Source organism: Pomacea canaliculata, linkage group LG3 (assembly GCF_003073045.1).
Source record: "Pomacea canaliculata isolate SZHN2017 linkage group LG3, ASM307304v1, whole genome shotgun sequence".
Lineage (NCBI taxonomy): Eukaryota > Metazoa > Mollusca > Gastropoda > Architaenioglossa > Ampullariidae > Pomacea > Pomacea canaliculata.
In genome coordinates this window covers 38,755,081-38,776,440 of record NC_037592.1, presented here as the reverse complement: position 1 = coordinate 38,776,440, position 21,360 = coordinate 38,755,081, and the positions used below count along the sequence as shown (strand labels likewise).

The following is a 21,360-nucleotide window of genomic DNA, read 5'->3' as shown; positions in this document are numbered from 1 at the left end:
ATCCAGTAATACAAGTTCGTGGGGGGCCACGTAATAGTATGACTCATAATAGCTTTTACACCGGAAGGACCTAATTTTCAATTTACATTCTGTGTGTGTGAGAAAGAGAAAAATTCCTGTTACAATTTTAAAAAAAAGAAGAAGAAGGCTTACGTGCGTGATATACTAGGCATATGCACGCAGAAGCCGTTTGTGCGAACTCGTGCCCCTCACTGGCCCTCAGAACCAAGTGCCGACTTCGTCTAATTTTGGCCTGGGTGGGTGGTAGGGGTGGGATGGATGTAGCACTTAAAGTAAAACTTCACAAAGCCAAATAGTGCGCAGTGCGGCAGTGTATCAAAGAAAAGGAGAGGGTGGGAGCACACGACGAATAAACAGGAGAAAAAAAAAAGAGGTGGAGATATCTGATTGAGGGCAAAAGTACGGAAATGCAAATCTTGTCTCGGGAAGTCAGGTCGTATAATAGGTCGGCGACCGCCGCACACTTGAGCAAAGGTTCGTGGTAGGTCGGTAACCCCTAGCCGATCAATATGAAAATAGTAGAAGTGGTCCAGGGACTCTTTAAGACATGACAGAAGGGGAAAAGGGTCTGAGAGGTATGTGTGGGGGTGTGTCTGAACCATGCATGGTAGCGCTGTGAAATCAATTACTCTCGTTCTAAGAAGCAGAAGGCAAATCGTTCGTCGTCGCTTAGTTAAAGGTCCAGCAGAGCGTAGGTTTATGGTGCCCATACATCATCATTCCTTGAATGGTACAGGCCCATATATCATGTATTAAATAACTTATGAAAGACTAGTGGCTTGTGGACAGGCTGGCTTCATGGGTCAAAGCTGAGCAAGTGCACAGTCATCTAGAATTTTAATTAGTTGGCCAAACAGTAAATAACACAGCTGTTTGCTCATTAGATGACAATTGCTGCATATGGGCAGCAGCTTATTTACCCTTAAGTTTTATTCCAGATTAAAACCTTTTGCACAGGCTGCTAATAATTATGTACAACAGCCATAACAATGACTGCAGGGAAGGGAGAAAAAACCCCTAATTGTGGTAAGGTGGGTATGCTCTGGGAAAAGGTTTTGATGTTAAAATGGAATCTTTTAGGCTGGCTAAATGAATATTTGGTCTTCAGGGAGAACCAGAAATGAATGGAAATTCACTAATTAGAATCAAAGTTTATTTATATATATCTAGAATTGATTTGTGCCATTTTCAGCTGGAAGAACTGGGGCGGTTGGTTGTAAACCTGTGCAGTGTTGTGCCAGGAGGGATCGTCCTCTTCTTTCCATCCTATGACTATGAACAGCTTGTTTCTGTCAGCTGGGAAAAATCTGGCATTCTGGGAAGGATTGAAGCTAAGAAAAAGGTATAGTGCTGATTGGTAATTTTTAGGTACACAAAGAAATATGAACCAATATGTATGTGAATATAACCAATTTAAAACACCCTTTCCACCATTAAAAATTCTCTATAAATCTAGAAATGGATATGAATCTAGAAAGCCTGCATCTCAAACTCATGGAGGAAAGGGAGGTTACTCTGATTTTGTGAATTATCATTCTAAAAGGAACTCCAGGCTGTTGAACACAGACATTCTGTACAAGAAAAGTTCTCAAGAAATTTACCCACCTGAAACATGAGTCAGAATAGTATACAGAAAGAAAAGATGAAAAGGCAAGAGCCGAGATTTAAAAAAAACGTGTAACACACACAAAAAGGGTTTAAATTGCTAGACTTTCTTCATGTAATACTCCTGAGAGAAGTAAATGTGTTTGTGAAGGAGGTGTTGGAAAATGAGTATGGATGTTTGAAAAAGTTTGTTTAAACCTTATATATATATAGATGCTTTGCAGAAAGAACTTTTTTTGTCTCTTAAAAAAATTGTTGGCAGATTATGCACCAGCAGAAGAACTGGAGAAAAAAGATTTATTTTGAATTATTTAATATCAAGATCAACATGGATAAGAGTGACTACAAAGGTGCTAAGTTACTGTCAGTTATCCTTGAAATGAAATAAAGGAAAATGTGCCAACTGTAGCTTTCACTTTCTCTTGCCACTCTTCACATATTTAAGTGCTATCCATCACAAACACTCCTGAACTATAGGAAAAACAGATTCATAATAAGGCAGCAGTACTCCAGAAATCTGAGCACTATTAGAAAGCCTCTCTGATGGGTTTGCCTGTTGCAGATTTTCCGTGAACCTAAGAGTGCCATTCAGGTTGAGCATGTCCTTACTCAATATGGTGACTGCATCAAGGTGAGATTCATAAATATATTACTTATACCAGATATGTGCATGAAGAATGCAAATAGCGTGAAGAACAATACTGAGGAATAGTACAATTTTGACTAAGGACATAGTAAAATACAGTATTAATGAAGAGCAAAAAGGTCTCAAATAAGTGAGACTTATGATAGAGAACTAAAGGCATTAAGAAATTTCAGCAAAATACCTTAGAGATTATACTGATTCAAATAGTAACTATAAAGTTAAAACAATTCCTGAGGAACTGTGTATTTCATGTTACACAGTATAAACATGATTAGTATTATTCTCTTTCAGAAATGTCAGTGCCGAACTACTGGTGGGCCAACAGGAGCCATTCTCATGTGTGTTGTTGGAGGCAAGATGAGTGAGGGCATCAATTTCTCTGATGATTTGGGAAGGTATGCAGGTGTCATACTCTTTTTTGGATTTTTTTTAAAACTAAGGATTTAATAAAAATTTGTTGTTAGAACCAATGCAATGAAATGAAATAAAGTTGTGAATGTTGTGGTTAGGTTTTTTTTAATTGACTTTAATTTCTATATTATTTTAAGATTCTTTTGCTTTTTCAAGCTTATTGTGCTCATACTATTTTAAAATAAAATCAGTGCATGGAAATGATGGATTGTAAATATGATCAGGTTGTTTCTACACACACTTGCTTAAGTTTAAGGTGTGTTTTGATTAGATAAAGCAGATAAAATAAGTTAAAAATATTTTACAGATGTGTCCTGATGGTTGGCATGCCCTACCCTAATCTCAGGTCTCCAGAGTTGAAAGAAAAAATAGATTATCTCAACAGCAACTTTGTAAGTGTTTTGCCAAGTTCTTTCTCTTAAATTATATGTCAGAAGAATTTTTTTAGATAATTTCATCACACCATTTACTATCTACCTTGATTTTCTATTAAAAACCAGTTGAATACATTTTAAATACTTTTGTAACAGTTGAATTACCTATTGGATATATTTTGTTATATTTTAATAGCTACTTCATAGATCTTTAAAAAAGTAGTCTTTGGAAAAGAAAATTATGGAAAGCCCATTGAATGACTCTGATTTTGGGGTTGTAGCCAAAGGATGAGGCAGGCAGACCAGCAGGACAAGTGCATTATGAAAATTTGTGTATGAAAGCAATAAACCAGTCGATAGGTAAGATCTCAGCTTCCTTTCTACTTTGTTGATTCTCATACCAAACACTTGTCTCATAGATTTTCTTGGCTGTGAAGGAGATTATAATTAAAATTCCTTAGAAATATTTCTAGAATTTTGTATGGAAGTCTAAGCCAGGTATCTGAAATGAGAATTTAAGATCTTTAAAGCTTATGTGTTGCAAAAAGACTTTAGAAGCTGAAGGTAAACAAAACCTTTCACGTCAAGTTTTGAAATGAAAAAAAAAATGTTTTATTTTACAAGTGAAAAGGCTTTGAAAATAGAAAGAGTTTTAATATTTTTCCAATGATGCTGCGTCATACTGGTTATGAAGATGCATGTTGGTGAAGGCATCCTACATAAAGTGTATCCCTCTGTAATCAAGAACTTACAGTTCTGATGAATAACAGGTCACTTTACCAAAGATATTTATTCTAGGACGAGCCATTCGACATCGTGAAGACTATGCTGTGATCATTTTAGCTGACCAGCGCTATTCTCGAACAAGTGTTAGCAGTAAGCTCCCTGGTTGGATTGCAAAGCATCTTTACAAAATGGATGCTTTTCCACCTGCACTTGCAAGAGTTTCAAAGGTAATATATTTTGGCTTTCAGATTTTGAATATAAAATTTCTTTCATTGATTCTGGTTTTTTACCCTCGAAGGTAACCTGGAAACAGATGTTCCCACATTCCATGCCGATTGTGAGAGTGCATGACAAAGTGGGAAAAAAGTGTACATCTGCATGTTTCTTTAAGTATTTTCATACAAAAGAAAGAGGAAATACACATTTACAAAAGATAATATAAAAATAAAAAAAGATAATTGCCAATTTTTTACACTTTCTAGAAAAGTATGATGCACCTTGATTCTCCTTCTTTGTCTTATTCATTATTACATCAGAACACTCCTATCCGTACCTGTAAAATAGTATTGAACCTTGCCATATGCTAAACAATCGTCAAAAGTGTGTAGTGTTGATCCCATTGTGCTTTCAGTTCTTTGCAGAAAGAAGAAAATGATTTCCAGTGGTGGATGCTGCTGCTTATGTTTGCTACAGATGACTTCAGAGACCACCTATGACCTTGTTCTGTTATATTGATATGTGAAAGCCAAAGGAAGACTACCTCAGAAACCGCCTGTGGCCTTGTTTTGCTACATTCTATGGTGTGAGGAAAAGCTTAATGATGCCACTTTGATGTTGAAATCTGCACCGGCATGTGCCAATATTGTGCCAGAACACTCATACCTACAACAGTGTACTTTTACATTAAATTTTTTGTATTTGTATTGTAAAATTTGATTTCATGGAATTGTTGCTAAAATAAGCAATTCAGCTCAAGCTAAAATCTCATCACAACTCTTGCCTGTTGAATGTTAATTAAAATTTGTACACCTTGATTTTCTGTTGTATTTATGCAGTATGAACTGGAAATGCGTTGAGTTTGCAGTCTAAGGGAAGCAATCGATTATACATTTTAAACTACAACATAACTCAGTCATTTCCCTTTAATGTCGTTCCACTGATAATTACTATTTCACCTACATTTACAAATGAACTCTTCGATAATGAAGTTTATTGTGATAAAAGATACATTTATTTTAGGTACCTCATAAAAGATTAAAATGTCTATAGTTCCTCACTTCTGTATCACAAGCTGGTAACTGACAAAAATAAATGAATTCATGCTACGAAGAGGTAAAAGGGCAGCTAGCTTGATGTGGCAAGGGGAGGGTACCTATTAGTCATGGGAGCATCCTTTTAATAATACTAAATAGATTTTGGTAATGCATGCTCATACTGTTGAATAGGCTTGATGTGCTGTAAAACTGTTGTCTTTATGATAAGCAACAATGGTTGCTATTCCATGAATGTTCTATCATTGCCCCACTATGGCATATACACATGGAAATTGCCACAATATGCCAAATACATGTTCAAACTGTTATATTATGGTAAATAACGTAAGGCTTTAAAGACTAGTTGATATGGGTTTTCATGCAAAAGTGCATGTACAGAGCAATGTTTATCTTCTGATTATACACAGAACATATACTTCCTTATTCAAAAGCATATTACTGTACTAATGTTTGAATTAAGCATGCTTCAGTTAAAATAAGTTAATAATGATATTTATGGACACTTTATTCTGCATATATAACTAATGTCGCGTTTTAATTTTCAAATGAGAAAGGGGAGATGAGAATGAAATATTTACAATCACGCCTCTTTCAGGTTAGCTAAAAATCATTTGTTTTTACTGACAGATTTAATGCCTTTAGTTGGAGTTGCCATTAAAAATCCATTTTATACACATTTCTTAACGTACAAGAGGCAATGGTCATACAGGCACTGAAGAACTCAGAATAACTCGTGCTTTTATGCTAATGCTAGGGTACCCAACCTACGTACGGCCTGCTGGCCACATCCGGTCTGCAAAGGTGCCTCATTCAGCCCACTCATTCTAACAAACAAGACACAAAATAATTTCATTTTTAACGTTATGATCGGCAAAACAGCAATGCTCTGGCCAGCAAGATTTTATATCATGTCCAGTGCAGGCAAGAAAAGGTTGGGAACCACTGTGCTAATGAGTTTATACTATGATGGAAACTGGGGACCACCACCATGGTAGTTGCCAGACATGGTAGCACCACTGAAGTCAAAACCTGGATTCTGGGGTAGAAGAGAAAAAAATAATGAACTGTGTGAAAGTTTATAAATGTGGTGCAGATGTAATACTATGGAATATATTGAAATGATTTGAATAATTCATCAATTGTAAAACTGAATGAATTTAAATGGAAATAGAAGCTAACTTTTATGTTCAGAAAAATCTTGTGCTACTTTACTTAAAAAAACAAACAAGTGTAATAAAATTTTACATTAAAAATTCTCTTACTTCAGTTTGAAATCTTTGAAGGGTAAGCTTTTTCTCCATTTCGTCAAATGTCAGAAAATCTGCTTGATACTTTCCAGTAAGTAATGCTTTCCAGCAGTGATCTGCAGTGTTGTGTGCTTTGCTCAAACAAATCAGGATTGTCCTTTTGTCCTCTGAAAAAGTGTGTGTGGATAAAAGTTAAATCTTAATCTAAATACTAATATGTTAATGAAAATTAGCATTTATCATTAAATGTCACTAAACAGTATTGTTCCATGTAAATAAAGATACACTTTCAAAAAGTTTTAAAAGTTTTGTAAAAAACTATAACTGGTCTTCTTTGAAGGCAGATTAGGTTTGAAATTTGATGAGTGGAATTAATCTATTTCCAATAATTTTATTTAGTACAGCATTTCTATTTCTGTCAAATGACTGTAATGTTCTGAATTTTTAATAAACAGTTCTGTAAAACCATTACCGATCACATTCTGGCTGTATGTCATACACATATTAGATGGCATAAATATTTATTCACATTTGAAACTGGGCATAAATTATGAATACCAATACTAATAATAAATCATCAAGATAAAACTTGAAATCTCAAATTTCTTCGCAAAGTATGCAAATTTCTTGTTTTACATTTGTTTCTAATCATCTGTATTCTGACAAACATTTACTTGGACACAGTAAAACAATGACAATTTTAAATCATGCAGACCCAAAGTCCATGTTGAATCATCAGGATGCACTGCTTCAAATAAGTTACCCTGCAATAGAATTTTTTAGAATTAATCTTAATGTAAATCATATGAATAGTGCATGAAAAATTCTTACTATGTTGCACATAAATAATTAATAATTAATTGCACATTGATAAAAATCTGAATATAAAACAATACCCATGATTTATTTTGACATTAGCTAATTCAACCAAAATTGGGATCAGATAAGCTCTTGTGCGCATAACTTCAAGCATGCGTTTGTTGAATAGGGTAGAAAACAAATTTTGAGATCCCGTAAGATTAACGAAGACACACTATGTCAAAAGTGGCTTACATTTATAAGAACTTCTCCGTCAATTGTTACTCTGAGACTGTTTGTTGCTATTTTACACTGAACCTGTTTAGCGTTTATATCTTTTCCTGTTAAAATTTCGATGTAAACCTCTTCAAGCGTTTGCCACCATCGTCCCCATTCAGTCTTGCATGCGACTATTCCGCTTCGTTCGTCAAAATGGGCCATTGATCGATGTAGATATTCGAATTCTTTATTCTCAAGAGTAACACATCTAACATAAAAAAAAATCAGCGACTAATAAATATAAGGTACATCAAGCTCTTGAGGTGCACAGTAGAAAGCAGCCGAACTCGTGAAATCTTTAATATTGGAGGTAAAATGCGTACAATTCCAAGGGAAAGAACTATTAATTATTTCATTGAAGTCAAAATTTAAAAAAAAACAACCTTAAACTCGTTCTTTACTTAAGTATAATATGCACAGACTGCTTATTTAATTGCAAGATTGTGCTCTGTTAGATGATTTGTAGCATATGTCAACAAGATATATTCACTAGTTGAATGTGCATGTGACCTAGGAAGTGAAAGGTGTGACCTCGGCCTGCAGATCGGTGGTCTAAAAGTAGGGAGTGGAGACTAGAAACCGGGATCACCAACGCGAACAGACCATTTCGACTTAAAGCGTGAAACGGCGTTTCGATTGTTGTCCAGCCAAGTGTTTTTAAGTGAGACACGGTGGATTGTATGTTTTCTGTCGTGTGGAATACTTTATGTCGAAGGCGCGTTAGCATAACAGGAAAGATGAGAGACGTGTGATTCACACCTGTTTCGAAAGTCCCACATTCTGGGCACTTAGGCTGTACACATTGAAATCAGAAACAACCCTCAGGAATAATGGATGATATATTTTCTCAAGTACGCGAAGGGAATGCTTTTCATGTTCGTGTGTGGCTAGACAACACCGAGAACGATCTTAACCAAGGGTGAGTAACTCAATCATAACGACCTAAAATTGAAACTTACTATACAGAATGTATAGGCCTTTTCGCTGTTTTGTTTACTTAAATTTTTTTTTTACAATTTATTAAATGAATGATGAATTGCGCTTTACCTACAGATTGCTAAGCATATTTATCATCCATGCAGACGACTCCCGGCGAGATAATTTTAGGCAAAAGTATGCCACATAAACACTGAGGAGCTTTTGATTGGCTGCGGCTGTTCCAAATAAGGGAATCCTTACTTCTCTCAACAACATAGATTACATACCACAAAAAACAACAAAACATCTGCACTTTGCGATAGTGTTGTACCATCATTGTACGCACATTTTCACTGCATATTTACAGAAGCAACTTGGTCCAGTTGTATATAACACATGTTGCATTGAAATGAAATATCAATTGAAGCCCTTAGCCCATCTGGCTAAGTGAGACGTTTCGACAGAGAGAGAGAGAGCTTGTTACGCTGGAATTTCCTTCAGTCTAATGTGGAACTTCCGAAAATCAGAATGTGGTTCCGTTATACGACAGATAACGGCACATATGTTTGCAGATAAAATGGGACAGTGGAAGTATAGGAACTTAGCTCGAACCGAAACTATATGTCATTACACATAGTAGAACCATGGAAGTTTGCCACCACAAATGCGTGATAACAATACCTAATGATGTGATATAAAAACCAATCAGCTTCAAAGGAATTATGTTGATGCTGTTACTCTTGTACATCTAGATAATGGGAATTATTTTAAGTTGATGTAAAACTACAGTTCATACATGAATCATTTATTGAAATTAAGTAGGCCAGCTGTTTTCAGAGATAAAAATTATAATAAAATTTGTAAACATAGATGTAGCTGTTGTTTACTGTTTACCACAAGACTTTGCAAGGTCAGCTTTTCGGTAAAGCATGAGTTTTTTTTTTGGTTTATGCAATAAATAGAAGCTTATGTGCTCTCTCTCTCTCACTCACACACAAGGCCAGAGGCAATTTATTTTTAGTTGGTATTGTTTCCTGCTGGAGCACAGATGCAGGATGAACAGTAATTCTTCTCTACCCTGTATGCATGTATACAGTGAAATGTCACATATGGGGGAAGTGGATGAGGTGTTCATTACCAGTCACAGGTTGCAAGGGCCATTTCAGAGGAAACTCGTTACTGTAGAAATAGTTGTAAAATGCAATTTGCACACCACCAGCTAATGTTGAAACTTACTGCATGGCATCTGTAGTGTTTATTGGTTATGTCTGAAAGTGAAATAAAGGGCTATCATCTGGTGCCTTAATGTAAAACTCATGAAACAAAAATAAATTTTATCTACACTCTTTTCATATTTTATTAGTGCTTAGCATTAAGGTTTAAATTGTGTGGATTTTATTTGTTTTATAATGAAGGAATGACATTAGCTTTTCTTTGCTCAAATTGGCTAGTTTAGCGATTGTATTTATTAAAATCTTGTGAAGAAAGGTAGGATAAAGTATGGAGTAAGTACCCATTGTGTTGGATGACAATGATGATAATGAGTCATGTAATACTGCTTTATTGCACCTTCTCTAGAAGTAGAGCTTTATTTTTTTTTAAAATCCTTTGTATTTTTTTTATCAGAGATGACCACCGTTTTAGCCTTTTACACTGGGCATGTCGAGAAGGTCACAGCAATATTGTTGCAATGCTCATTGCGCGAGGAGCACGCATCAATGCCACTAACCTTGGAGATGACACACCACTGCATTTGGCTGCCGCCCATGGCCATCAGAGTGTTGTTCAAATGGTGACAATTTTTTTTAAATGTATTGTGGAATGTACAAGCCCCTTTTCTAATATTCCAGTCAAACATTTAGGCATTGAGGGTATGGGAAATACGAAAGCATATTTGAATTGAAAATATATATTTCTTGTGAACAAATTTTACCCTTTCACCTTAAATTTTATAGTTTTTCTTGTGTGAAAAATTGTTTATAATTTTAAGCATTGCAGCAGGTAGTGTATTAATGGGCTCATTCTAAGCATACATCTTAATAAAGTTTTTGTTTTCTTACATTGACATACAGCTTCTGCAGAACCATGCCAACATAAATGCCATCAACGAGCATGGCAACACACCCCTGCACTATGCATGTTTCTGGGGCTATGACCAAATCGCTGAGGTAGTTATTTTTTTGTCACTGTTACCATTCTAGTTTGCAGTAATTTATACAAACACCTAATTGCTTTATGAAATATGAGTGGATTATGAAAATTAATAATTATGTCAAATTAATAATTATGTCAACAGTTGTGTGTGCTGTATTCTCATTTAATACATATTTTATAGGATTACTTTTTTCCTTGTGTTTTTTAATCCAGTATGTGTCTATTTCTAGAAAGCAGGAGTTTCAACTATTAATTTAAATTATTTTATACCCTATGATGCTGCTAACTCAGCGTATGATTTACCAATGGTGTATTTCCCTACAAACCCCCTACCAAAAATGAGATTTCATTTTTTGTCCAATTTAATTCTTATAGAATTGTTTTTATTATTAATTGATTATATCTAAAAAATATTTTTTAAATATCTGCAAAGAAGTATCAAAATTCTTACTGAGTTTGTTTTATTGTAGGATCTTGTCAACAATGGTGCTCTAGTCAGCATTGCCAACAAATTTAATGATGTACCTCTTGACAAAGCTAAGCCTCAGCTTGCTCGAATGCTGAAGGGTAAGATCTTGTTCTTTTCAAAGATAAGAAAAAAGAATATTAATGATGTTTTTGGGGGTTGGTAAACAGGAGATATACTGAAATTAAGTCCCCTGTGGCAGTTAACTGCTGACATGATCATGGGAACATAACTGATATAACAATATTTGAGATTTTGAGAATTTAGAATGCTATGGCTTGAGGACAACCAGGCAGTATGGAGGCATCTTGCATGCTTATTTTGATTTACATTGAAACCTTGCATTTGTAATCAGGGTCTAGTATATTTTTGGAAAGCGAAACAGACAACAGCATTAGATCTTAAAGAGGGAAATTTGTTTTTGCACAGGAGGTAATAATCCACTTTATATGTTCCATACGTAGTGAGGAGAAATGAGAAGACTGAAGACTATATTACTGATGAATATGTTAAAGAGATGGGGAGCTATAGCTGTTCTAACATGCCCTAAGAAGGGCATCTGGAACTTGGAAAAAATGCAGGGATAGATGTTCTTTCCTGTTTGTTTACAGATCGCGCTGTAGCCCTTGGACAAGACCTTAGTAAAATCCCTTTTAAAGACCGAAGCTGGTTGGGCTACAAGACTCGCAGCCGTAAGTTTTGTCAGACCTAGTTTTCAATATTCTGAATATGAGGTTTATGTAATATCTTAATATTCAAAGAGCCATTATATAGATGTGGTTAAAGTGTTTGTTACAGGGCATGAGAAGTTTATAAAAGAGGTGAAAAATCCCCAGATGCATAACATGATACTTTTTTCTTTCATCATCATAATTTTTGTAATTGTAGGAGATGCTATGTTGTCACGACACATGGGCATTGATATTCGGCAGTTACAACTCAATGGTCACATTGCTGCCACCCACTCAGGAGAGGTGAGTAGGCTTGAGGAAGGAGCACTTTAAAGGATATAAGTTAAAAAGGCAGGTCAGGTCTAGAAATATTCAACAAAATATTCTAACATATTTAATAACAGATAAACCTAACTCAATCATAACATCATAGCATCATACAGTATTTTATGCATAAAATAAATTTTTTTAAAATTGCACAACACAGTGAACACCATTTTCTTAAACTATAAAATGTAAATTATTTGTAAATTGTTCTTTAATTGTGTTTTTATAATAGATCTGGTTAAAGGATCACGTATGAGAAATATTCTTAGTTTATATGATTGGCAAAGTATATGAGCTAATGAGTACCTTTTTCAGTGCTTTGCAGGAGTCTCACAAATAGTTCTTTCATCTTTAATATATAACTGCTTTATCAGTGGACTTTTTTATCACCATATCACTGAAAAATTAACCTTTCATCTGTCTTTATAATATTTTAATCATTCTTACCTTATCAGGAAAACTATTTGGTCTTGTTTCAAGGAAAATTTCAAGCTGAAAAATTATGCTGTGGTGGTATTTTATGTTTTGATTTAACATTTTTGGCATAGCTAGTTTTCTTAAATATAGTTATTTTTTCTTATACAAAACTTCTTGATAAAATATGTTTTTAACATTAAGTTGTCTTATTTCACTTTTGAAAACTTTCAGACATGGCGAGGGAACTGGCAAGACAATGACATTGTGGCAAAAATATTGAATGTGCGAGAATGTACCAAACGCATCACTCGTGACTTCCAGGAGGAATTTCCCCGTCTGCGGTAATAGTCTTGAATCATTATTACACAGAACATAATGTGCTGAAGCATAGCAAAAACTTCTTTCACTTTGAGGCATTTATGTACAAGTACACCAAATGATTTTGTGCATTTGTGATTGTAGCTGTTTATGTGTAAATATGGGGGTGTGTGTGTGCACTTTTATCACCCTGTCTTTCTATAAACTTAACGATAGGAAAAAATGAAGAATGTGGTTTTTTTTTTTATTTATTTAACAAAGCTTCCTGAGAGGATGTTATTTAACTCTTCCTGCATAGTTTGCACCTGCAAACATAAATATCTTTATAGCTACAGTTCAATTGCATCGATTTGTCCATATTGAATGAGTTAAACTAAAAATATTACACGTTTTGATCATGACAGTTCTCTCTTGATAAACCAACAGTTTTCTCCTGATTACAACTTTTCATTTTCAGCATTTTTAATCATCCTAATGTGCTGCCAGTTCTGGCCTGCTGTAACCAACCTCCTAATTTGGTGCTTATCTCACAGTTCATGCCATTTGGTTCGCTGTACAACACCCTTCATGGGGAATCAGGTACCGTAGTTATTCAAGTACACTCATAAATGAAACTTAAATTTGTCATATATTTGCTTTAAGCCTATTTGTTGTTTGCCTTAGGATACTGGGAGAAAGTGGTTCTCTTGCACTTTTTTTTGTAATTTTGATGGAATTTTGCTAGCACACATTTGGAATTGCATGTGCTTATGAAATCTTGGATTTGTGACTAAGATGAAGCATTCACTTGAGACCTTACTGCTTTGAAATCATTTAAAATGCCATTCTTTGTTGCTTGTTATGACAGGCATTGTTGTGGATGTGAACCAAGCACTTCGGTTCGCCATTGACATTGCACGAGGCATGGAGTTTCTTCACTCAATGGAACCTATGATCCCTAACTTTGTTCTTACCAGCAAGCATGTCATGGTGAGTTCTTATGGATAAACTTCATGGTATTAAAGAAAACTAAACCTTTACACTCATGATAAAAAATAGCATTCAGTGAACCTTAGTCCAAACTGATAAATGTCATATTTTAAAATGATAAAGTAGCTTTTTCCTAAGCAACGAAAGTGGCAAAATTTGAGAGTATGTCATCCTTAGAAAACAATCTATTACTCCTTGTTGCACTTCTCTTTGGTAATTGAATTGTTATGCAAAATCTTAGAACAGATGGAAATGCCCCACATGAACAATTTGCTAAAATTATGGCAGGTATTCGACCATCAGTCGAGAGTCATTTATGTAGAGTTCTTACAGCCTTTTAGCTGCTGTGACATCCTACTGAAGACTTTGTTAGTTTTTGAACTGTCAGCTGTAAATTGGCTAAACAACTGTCCAACTTTATTACATGCTAACAAAATGCATGTATATTTCAACTGAAAGAACTGACCTCAAGGAGCTCATGGCAGTCCCGTTCAATTGGTGGGCATTAGGAAAAAGATTAAATGTTGTTTGAAAACAGAAATCTCGGCATAATCGTTTTATGATGTTTATAGCAATTTAAAAGTTGAAATTTGTAAAAGTTGTAAGTTCAATTATGGCTCATTTTATGTTGTTTAGTATGTTGGAGTCAGGGGCAGGGTAGCTATTTAGGGGATAGAGTCAGCTTGGCTTTACTTTCAGAAGAGAAACCTGTTTCAGGTATTATTAGGGTACAAAATGATCGGTAAAGTTCAGTGCAAGATACTGTTTCCCCAAATCTGAGTGAACACCCCTGTGCCCTACAGTTCTCGAGATGCACACTTCAAACATCACCATGCATAGTAAATAACACGGACAGGATTGTACAATGACATGCTTAAACGCATGGGAGAGCTGTGACCACGTGTTAATTAGACGTATCTATGTGCAAACAGGATTTCACAGTTTTGGCCTTTTTCTTCTCAACATGGTGATGTTTGTAGACCTGTGTCTGGAGAATAGAAGAGTATTAATTATATTTGGAGAAATGTGACCTTGCTTTTTTCAGTCTATAGTGAAAAAAAGTGTTTCCTACTGATCTTTAAAGATACTTATTTTGTATTTGTACAAACAGTATTTTATTGTTTAGTATTATAATTTATGTAGCATAACAAGTTGCCAGCAAGAACTACAGAACTGGAGATTTAGAACATTTCTTATTTTCAAGCAGTACATTGCAAATGAGCTGGCACAGTAGTGGCTAACTAGGAGTGTGGACATCCTGGAAAAGGTATTAAACTACCCAACTAATAAGATGAGTTTTTCTCTGAAACCAGCGACAGAGGGCAAGAAGATGACATACAGCCTGAAGATGACTGCAGTATTAATAAATCATTTGTTTGTAGATTGACGAAGACTTGGCTAAGATAAACGTCGATGATCCCAAGTACACTTCAGGGGAGGCCACCCTGAATGGGGTAAACCAGCACATGTGGTGCTTGCTGTGTGTAGCTGCTATGTCCCCATGTCCACATCATTAACTTTATCATCATTACTAATCTCTTTGGCAGGCAATAGTTTTTATTATTAGCAGAAGTGGTTCTGGTTCTGAAGACTTTTGCCCCTTTTGAGTGATTTACATAAAGCATCTCAAAATATTTATTTGATGGTGAAACTTGAAAATCCATGTGGTGTCAAATGTTTGAGAGTGAAAATCCTGGAGCAATAAGGTGAAGGTACAGGACAAACAGCACCAGAATTTTTGTGGAATTTTACAGAGATCAGTGTCTTGTACTGATAGTTCGGTATAATTACAATATCCTGTACACAAAATTTTTAAAATTAAAATTTACATCTTCAGGATTTAAAGTTGATAAAATGATGCTCTCCAGGCCACTTGTGATATTGTGATTCATAGCCATATGGATTCAATATCTCTAGAAGATAAACTGCAATACTAGCAGTTTTCATTCTTGGATCGTCATCACATTTAATTTTCAAAATTTAAATCTGTATTTGCTCTAAAAAAATTTTCTATAAATTTTGAGGCACTAAAGCAAGATTATGTTTAACAGGTTTTCAAAGCATGCATTTGTTGGTCTAATTGTTCATTTTGTTTTGCATTCTTTGGAAAGTTAAAATGGTTGGCTTAAAATGCTAACACAACAGTCCAACTTGCCAATGTTAATCTTTGTAACCTGCTGTCGGTGTTCAGAACCTTCCCCCCTTAAAGAAGTGTTTAACACATGGATTGATGACACATTTTAAAAAATTTCAGTTGAGATACCATTTTTTCCTGTCACCTTAGGGGTATTGGGAGATGTTTATAGGTTGTTCTTGCAATCTGCTTTTATTAAATGCATATTAGGTGCACTTGAGCCAGCAGACAAGCTTAGCACTTGAATAAATAGTAATAACATGCACCTGTGTCAAATATGCTTTAGTATTTCACCTTCAGCATCACATTGCACCTTGTATTCCTGCACTTGGAATGATTAAGAGCTTTTGAGAGCTGAATTGAGGGTTTTCACATGCAGAAGTGGAAATATGTGAGTGTATAGGTACATGCACACATTTTCACGTGCACATATGCTGGTGCATATACAGGTTTACATGTGCTGTAATAGAGCATAATGATGTAATGCCAAGGCTCTATCATACCAACAAAGATAAATGCATGCTCCTATTCGATGCAGTCTGTGTCACATCTGCTTATTGAAATTTCTTGTGCACTGTGTTAAAGCCTAATTTTCTTACCGACAGTCAGGGTTATCCTAAACCTCTTGTCATATGGTATTTAGTAGGACAATGATCTCAATGGTTTTTGTTTTTTTTAAATCAAATAAAAGCTGCAGCATGGTTTGGAAATCAGATCACTACAGATATAATAGTCTCTTTAGTTTACTTATTAAAGCATAGATAATCATTATTTGTACTTTGAAAAAAAAATACTAACAGGTTGTAGAAGAGTGTTTATATGGATATGGCTTGCATGTCTAGAATTGTAAATATAAGGTCAAACCTAGTTGCATCTAGTGCTTAAGAGTAGCTTTACCATCCAAACAAAACTGTATGAGTGTCAGTAAAAAGTAAGACTCTTGAAATTTGCTATAAAAGTGTGCATGTGTCTGTTCAGGAAAATTTTAAACTTTAATTTATTAGTGGTCACATTACTAAACAGGCAGGAACACAATTCTGGCTGCATTCAACTTTATACAGGGGATTCAGCTGAAAAAAAAAATCAATATTTAATTTTGTTTTTATGTCGGAATTCTAAGGTTTTCAGCAGACTTTCCCTCATATTTTCATATATACATCAAAGTCACATTTTAGGTGCTTGAAACTAAAACAGATGTTGTGATTTTGTTCTGTAGAATTAGTAGGGCACTGCATATTTGTGTGTTCCTTCAACTGCATGTAACTGCAATGCAATATGCATGTTACTTGCAAGACATTATGTTAAATTTGCAGTTTTATGAAAGCATTGATTTCATTTTAGAGGGAATAGTTCAATTTTTGTCCAGACACAGTTTTCTTACAAGAAACTTAGGTTTGTCTGGTTTTAAAACTCTGAATTACCTTCACCTACACTAGTGCTTTTATTTAATCCTTTGTGTCTAAATCCTGCAAACACTTGGGTAAATTCCTGAATTAAAACTGAACCCAGATATACCCTAGGGAACTAGGAGGCCAATTGCATTGCTTAAACTTGTTTTTTGCTTGGTAGATTGATGAGGACCTTACTGCAAGGATTAACATGGCAGATTACCGATTCTCATTTCATGAGAAAGGCAAAGTCTTCTCACCTGCTTGGATGGCACCAGAAGGTCAGTGAGTTAATGCTTTTATGAAAGCCATCATCCTAAAGTCTTCTTCGTCAAGAATTGGTTGTCTTCTAAGGTTGAAACTATTGTTCAGTGAGCTGTTCCAAAGAGGTATATCAAACAGTGTTCAATGCTGATTTTCTGCTTTACATACTGTAGAGAGAACTGTTTTGTGTGTTTCACTAATTTTTAGTAATTCAATGCCGTTTTAGTCATTCTTCTTATTCCTTTTCACCCCAGTGGAGCATAGGGCTGTTTTAGTCATAATTGCAGTGATTTAAGATATCATTAAAAACTTCAGAAAAGTTTACTTTAAATTCTTGTATGAAACTCAGACAAAAACGACCCTGTTTATTTGAACAAATAAAGTAGAATAATTGACCAATACTATCTTAAAAATAGAGATACCAAAATCTGTGCAGAAAAAAGATCTCAAGAGAAAGCTAATAATCCATGTGAGAGTAAATTTAAACCCCATCATTTCTTTTGCAACTTTTCTTGGTATGTGTGAATGTGTGGTGACAGCACTGCAGAGACGTCCTGATGATATTAACACACGGGCAGCTGATATGTGGAGTTTTGCTATTCTGCTGTGGGAGCTAGAGACCAGAGAAGTACCTTTTGCAGAACTCTCTGCCATGGAGGTCGGCATGAAGGTAATGGCCTCCAGAGTGTAGATAAACCTTTTTATCGGAAAACTCTGTAAAGAATTGTGGAAACCCACCATGAATTGTTTTATTCAGAAGAAATGTTTTAGCCTGTTAAATATAAATTATTGTCATAGAATACTATTTCATGAGTGAAATTTTGCTTGTTAGCAAAGCTGTTGGCTAAATTTAAGCAGAGAGGGGAAGCTGAGTGGTTGGAGCACTAGTGATGAAAGATGATAGATGTTCACACAGTATCCAGTTTTATACCTGTGTAGTGCAGCAGACTTCCCCCAATTGCCCATCTGGGGAATGGGAGCTGGAAAAGGTGAGGCAGTGATAGAGGAGATCCTCCTGATGTCACAAAAAGTTGGTTGCAGAAAATGTGGTCCATAACGTCTCTTACCAGTAGTTTAGAAGACTACTTTTTCTTACATATGTAGATAATGTATTTATATTTAAATTATTAAAATTTTATTATTATAGGTGGCGCTAGAAGGTCTGCGTGTCAGCATCCCTCCGGGCATATCATCACACATCTCTCGCCTTATCAAGATCTGCATGAATGAAGAGCCAGGAAAACGTCCGCGTTTTGACATGATTATTCCCATCCTGGAGAAGATGAAGCAGTCCAGTTAGACTTGCTTGACAACCATTTTCTGTTGTGAAAGACTCATTAAAGGAAAGAAAAAAAACAGGCTAAAAAAGTTGCCACATTTGGCTTACTTGAAACTGAACAAGACAAAAGTAGATGCTAACAGTTGGAGATGTGTCATTTCTCAGGTTGTACTTTGCATTTATATTAAGGCATATAGTGCCTAGGTGACCACACCTACTAATGGTGGCTAGAAGGGAAGGCTGGACAAGCCCTTTAAAAAAAAAAGCCCAGAGAGGCTAACTGCATGTTTTCTTGGAATGTATACCGAGGACATGCAGAGTTCTCACGTCATGCTGAGATGTTAATGCATTTACACTTTATGAATCATGTAAAAGTCTGTGTTTCTTCATTTTTTTAGGGTGGTGGGAGGGAGCTATTGTGAGTTAAAGATTACAAACTGTCCAGAACTGTAGTCTCTTTTATTTATAGTGAAAGGAAACAATGCACAAAATCACAAAGGCAATTTTGTGTGACATTGTGACATTTTTCTCAACATCAGTCGTTTATTTAAATGGTTCATCATTAAAATAAGCTGAAAAAACATAATATTAGTTTGAAGTTCCAGATTGGGTCTGTACGTTTTTTTTTCAAGTGCCTGACAAACAGAAAACTTTTGTCCTGGGTATGCATGTTAAGATGCATATGTCTAGATTTCTGTGCAAAGAGTTTTATATGCCAAAATGAATTGTTTCTTTTCACTATAAACAGCTTACTGCTGTCAGATTATTTAGCCAATCAAGGAGATTTTGATCTGCTTTCATTACACTTTCAAAGAGCACTAATGTGCTGTTAGCATTCAGGAAACATACCTGTGCTAACTTCTAGAGCTTTGTAGTCAAGAGATTGGATAAAATAAACTTGAGTAATGAAGATAATATGAGATGATGCTGAATGCCTACTGGTGTTGACACCAGTGATGGGCTATTTCAATTTTTATTTATGCATAACTTTGATGTGTCAAGTCAGGTCTATTTTTTATTAAGCTTGAGTCTTTGTTGATGCTGTCATCGACATATTTATGTGTTTTACTTGTATCTACGAACATATAACTTGCATTTTTTTATCAATTCTGCTGACAAGCTCTGCATTAATAGTACCCTTGATTCATTTGTCACTGTGTGCAAGATAGATGTTGGCTTGCTATTTATAGAGAGAATGTAGAGTGCTAAATTGATGGGAGCGCACCATCAGATGTGTAGATCAAATATTTGTGCATGCTTGAGTTATTGGTTTATAGCATATTTTGTGTAATGGTTATTATGATCGTGGGATGAAAAGTCGTGGTCTACTGGTTCAACTCCACATTCGACAGATTTTTTAAAAGTTTTTATTTTTAAATATTTTTATCTTTAAATATAAAATATAGTACGTTGTCATTCTGAAGTTTGCATTTCCTGACAAGTAGGGTACAAGACTTGAGCATGTTGGAATCCTGCTCTCATTATCTAATGTTACTCTTTTCTCCTGCACATTTTTAACACATTTAAAACTTAAAGTCACCAATTTGAGCAAGGAAATTATATAGATTAAATTGATAGAGGTCAGCAAACAAGGAAATTTATAAATTTATTTATCTGCTGATATATTTTGTATGAACATCCCAGCTGGCTGAGACGTAAAACAGGAGTTCAAATATGCAAGTGTGTGAGCTGGTTACACATTTTAAAAAAGTTCCTAGAAAACACCCAAAACTGTGAGGCAAGTTAGTTTAGTTTAATCCTTGTTACTCCTCGAGGAGCATAAGGCTGCCACAGTGAGGCAAGCCACTGTTGGTTTTATTTATGGTAAAATGTATGACAGACTTTTTTATTAACCAAACATATGTTTATGCTTACATTTTATTTGCATGTTATGTAGATTCTTGACTGAGACTCTAGAAGCACTCCTTGAGGAACTGCTGATTATTATGCAAAAGAGATGCCTTCCATGTTATGAGCACACTTTTTGTTATGCTAGGGGTGACTGTGACCATTTTTTTCCATCATCACACTGAGTGCACACCGTCTCAGTGGGGGAAAAACAAATCTACATCTGAATTTATTAAAGATATGTACAGTTGATGTCACAGCCACAAGTTGTGCTCAGCATGTTAATGTTCATTGTTAATGTTCTCGGATACCATATTTCATAGGTACTTCCTTCAAAGATATGTTGTCTGCACAGAAGTGTTCTCTTAAGTTTGTTGTCCACAAGAGTTGGCGACCGTGACCTTTTACAATTTATGATGCCCACTCTGACCCTTGTTTTTCTTTCTAGTCTTTCCTTAACAAAATTTGCTTCCTGTTTCAAGATCCAGAAACTTGGGTTTTTTTTTTTTTTTATTTGGCTAGTTCTCCTCACTAATGTCAGTACAGTGCGAGTCTTATAAATTATAAACTACTTTTATGAAAGCAGTGTAGTGACTGAAACAAAGCTGCCTCTGAGATGATTTCCTTGTAAGAAACAAGAAACCAGTGTTACAAGCTAGAAAAAAAAAAAAGAAGTTATGGCAGCATTTAATTACTTGGTCCACATAGAGACCAAGAATTTGCCTGCATCTCACATTTTTGTTATTAAACACATGAATACTCCATTATGTTTTTTTTGTGCTTTGCTCCTGTTGGTGTGGGTGTTCTATCTCAAAAGCATACCCAG

The 21,360-nt window shown here is 35.2% G+C and overlaps 3 protein-coding genes across 4 annotated transcripts in view; 2 read left to right on the top strand and 1 right to left on the bottom strand.

Moving 5' to 3' along the window:
• Positions 1-4,817, top strand: part of LOC112558904 (ATP-dependent DNA helicase DDX11-like) — a 30,133-nt gene extending 25,316 nt beyond the window's left edge. The window contains 7 exon segments of the mRNA XM_025229655.1: positions 1,214-1,363; positions 2,189-2,257; positions 2,564-2,667; positions 2,991-3,075; positions 3,339-3,417; positions 3,856-4,010; positions 4,415-4,817. Of these exon segments, the coding sequence (XP_025085440.1) occupies positions 1,214-1,363; positions 2,189-2,257; positions 2,564-2,667; positions 2,991-3,075; positions 3,339-3,417; positions 3,856-4,010; positions 4,415-4,438 (666 nt within the window). The 3' untranslated portion in view covers positions 4,439-4,817.
• A 1,081-nt stretch (positions 4,818-5,898) lies between these two features.
• Positions 5,899-7,703, bottom strand: LOC112558903 (nudC domain-containing protein 2-like). The gene is made up of 4 exons (XM_025229654.1): positions 7,358-7,703; positions 7,020-7,068; positions 6,320-6,471; positions 5,899-6,093 (listed from the first exon to the last, which is right to left on the bottom strand). Exons 1-4 carry the CDS (start codon positions 7,541-7,543, stop codon positions 6,019-6,021), a joined length of 462 nt encoding a protein of 153 aa, XP_025085439.1. The 5' UTR covers positions 7,544-7,703; the 3' UTR covers positions 5,899-6,018.
• A 174-nt stretch (positions 7,704-7,877) lies between these two features.
• On the top strand, positions 7,878-21,296 carry LOC112558900 (integrin-linked protein kinase-like). Of its 2 annotated transcripts, XM_025229651.1 has the most exons (13): positions 7,878-8,300; positions 9,926-10,091; positions 10,372-10,467; positions 10,924-11,020; positions 11,531-11,611; positions 11,808-11,893; positions 12,566-12,675; positions 13,110-13,231; positions 13,500-13,621; positions 15,004-15,075; positions 17,325-17,424; positions 17,947-18,077; positions 18,555-21,296. In XM_025229651.1, the coding sequence occupies exons 1-13, from the start codon at positions 8,212-8,214 to the stop codon at positions 18,705-18,707; spliced, it is 1,425 nt and encodes a 474-aa protein (XP_025085436.1). In that variant the 5' UTR covers positions 7,878-8,211; the 3' UTR covers positions 18,708-21,296. The 2 variants fall into 2 exon arrangements, with proteins under 2 accessions (XP_025085436.1, XP_025085437.1); XM_025229652.1 differs by lacking the exon at positions 15,004-15,075 and having other exon boundaries at positions 7,883-8,300.
• Positions 21,297-21,360: the final 64 nt, after the last annotated feature.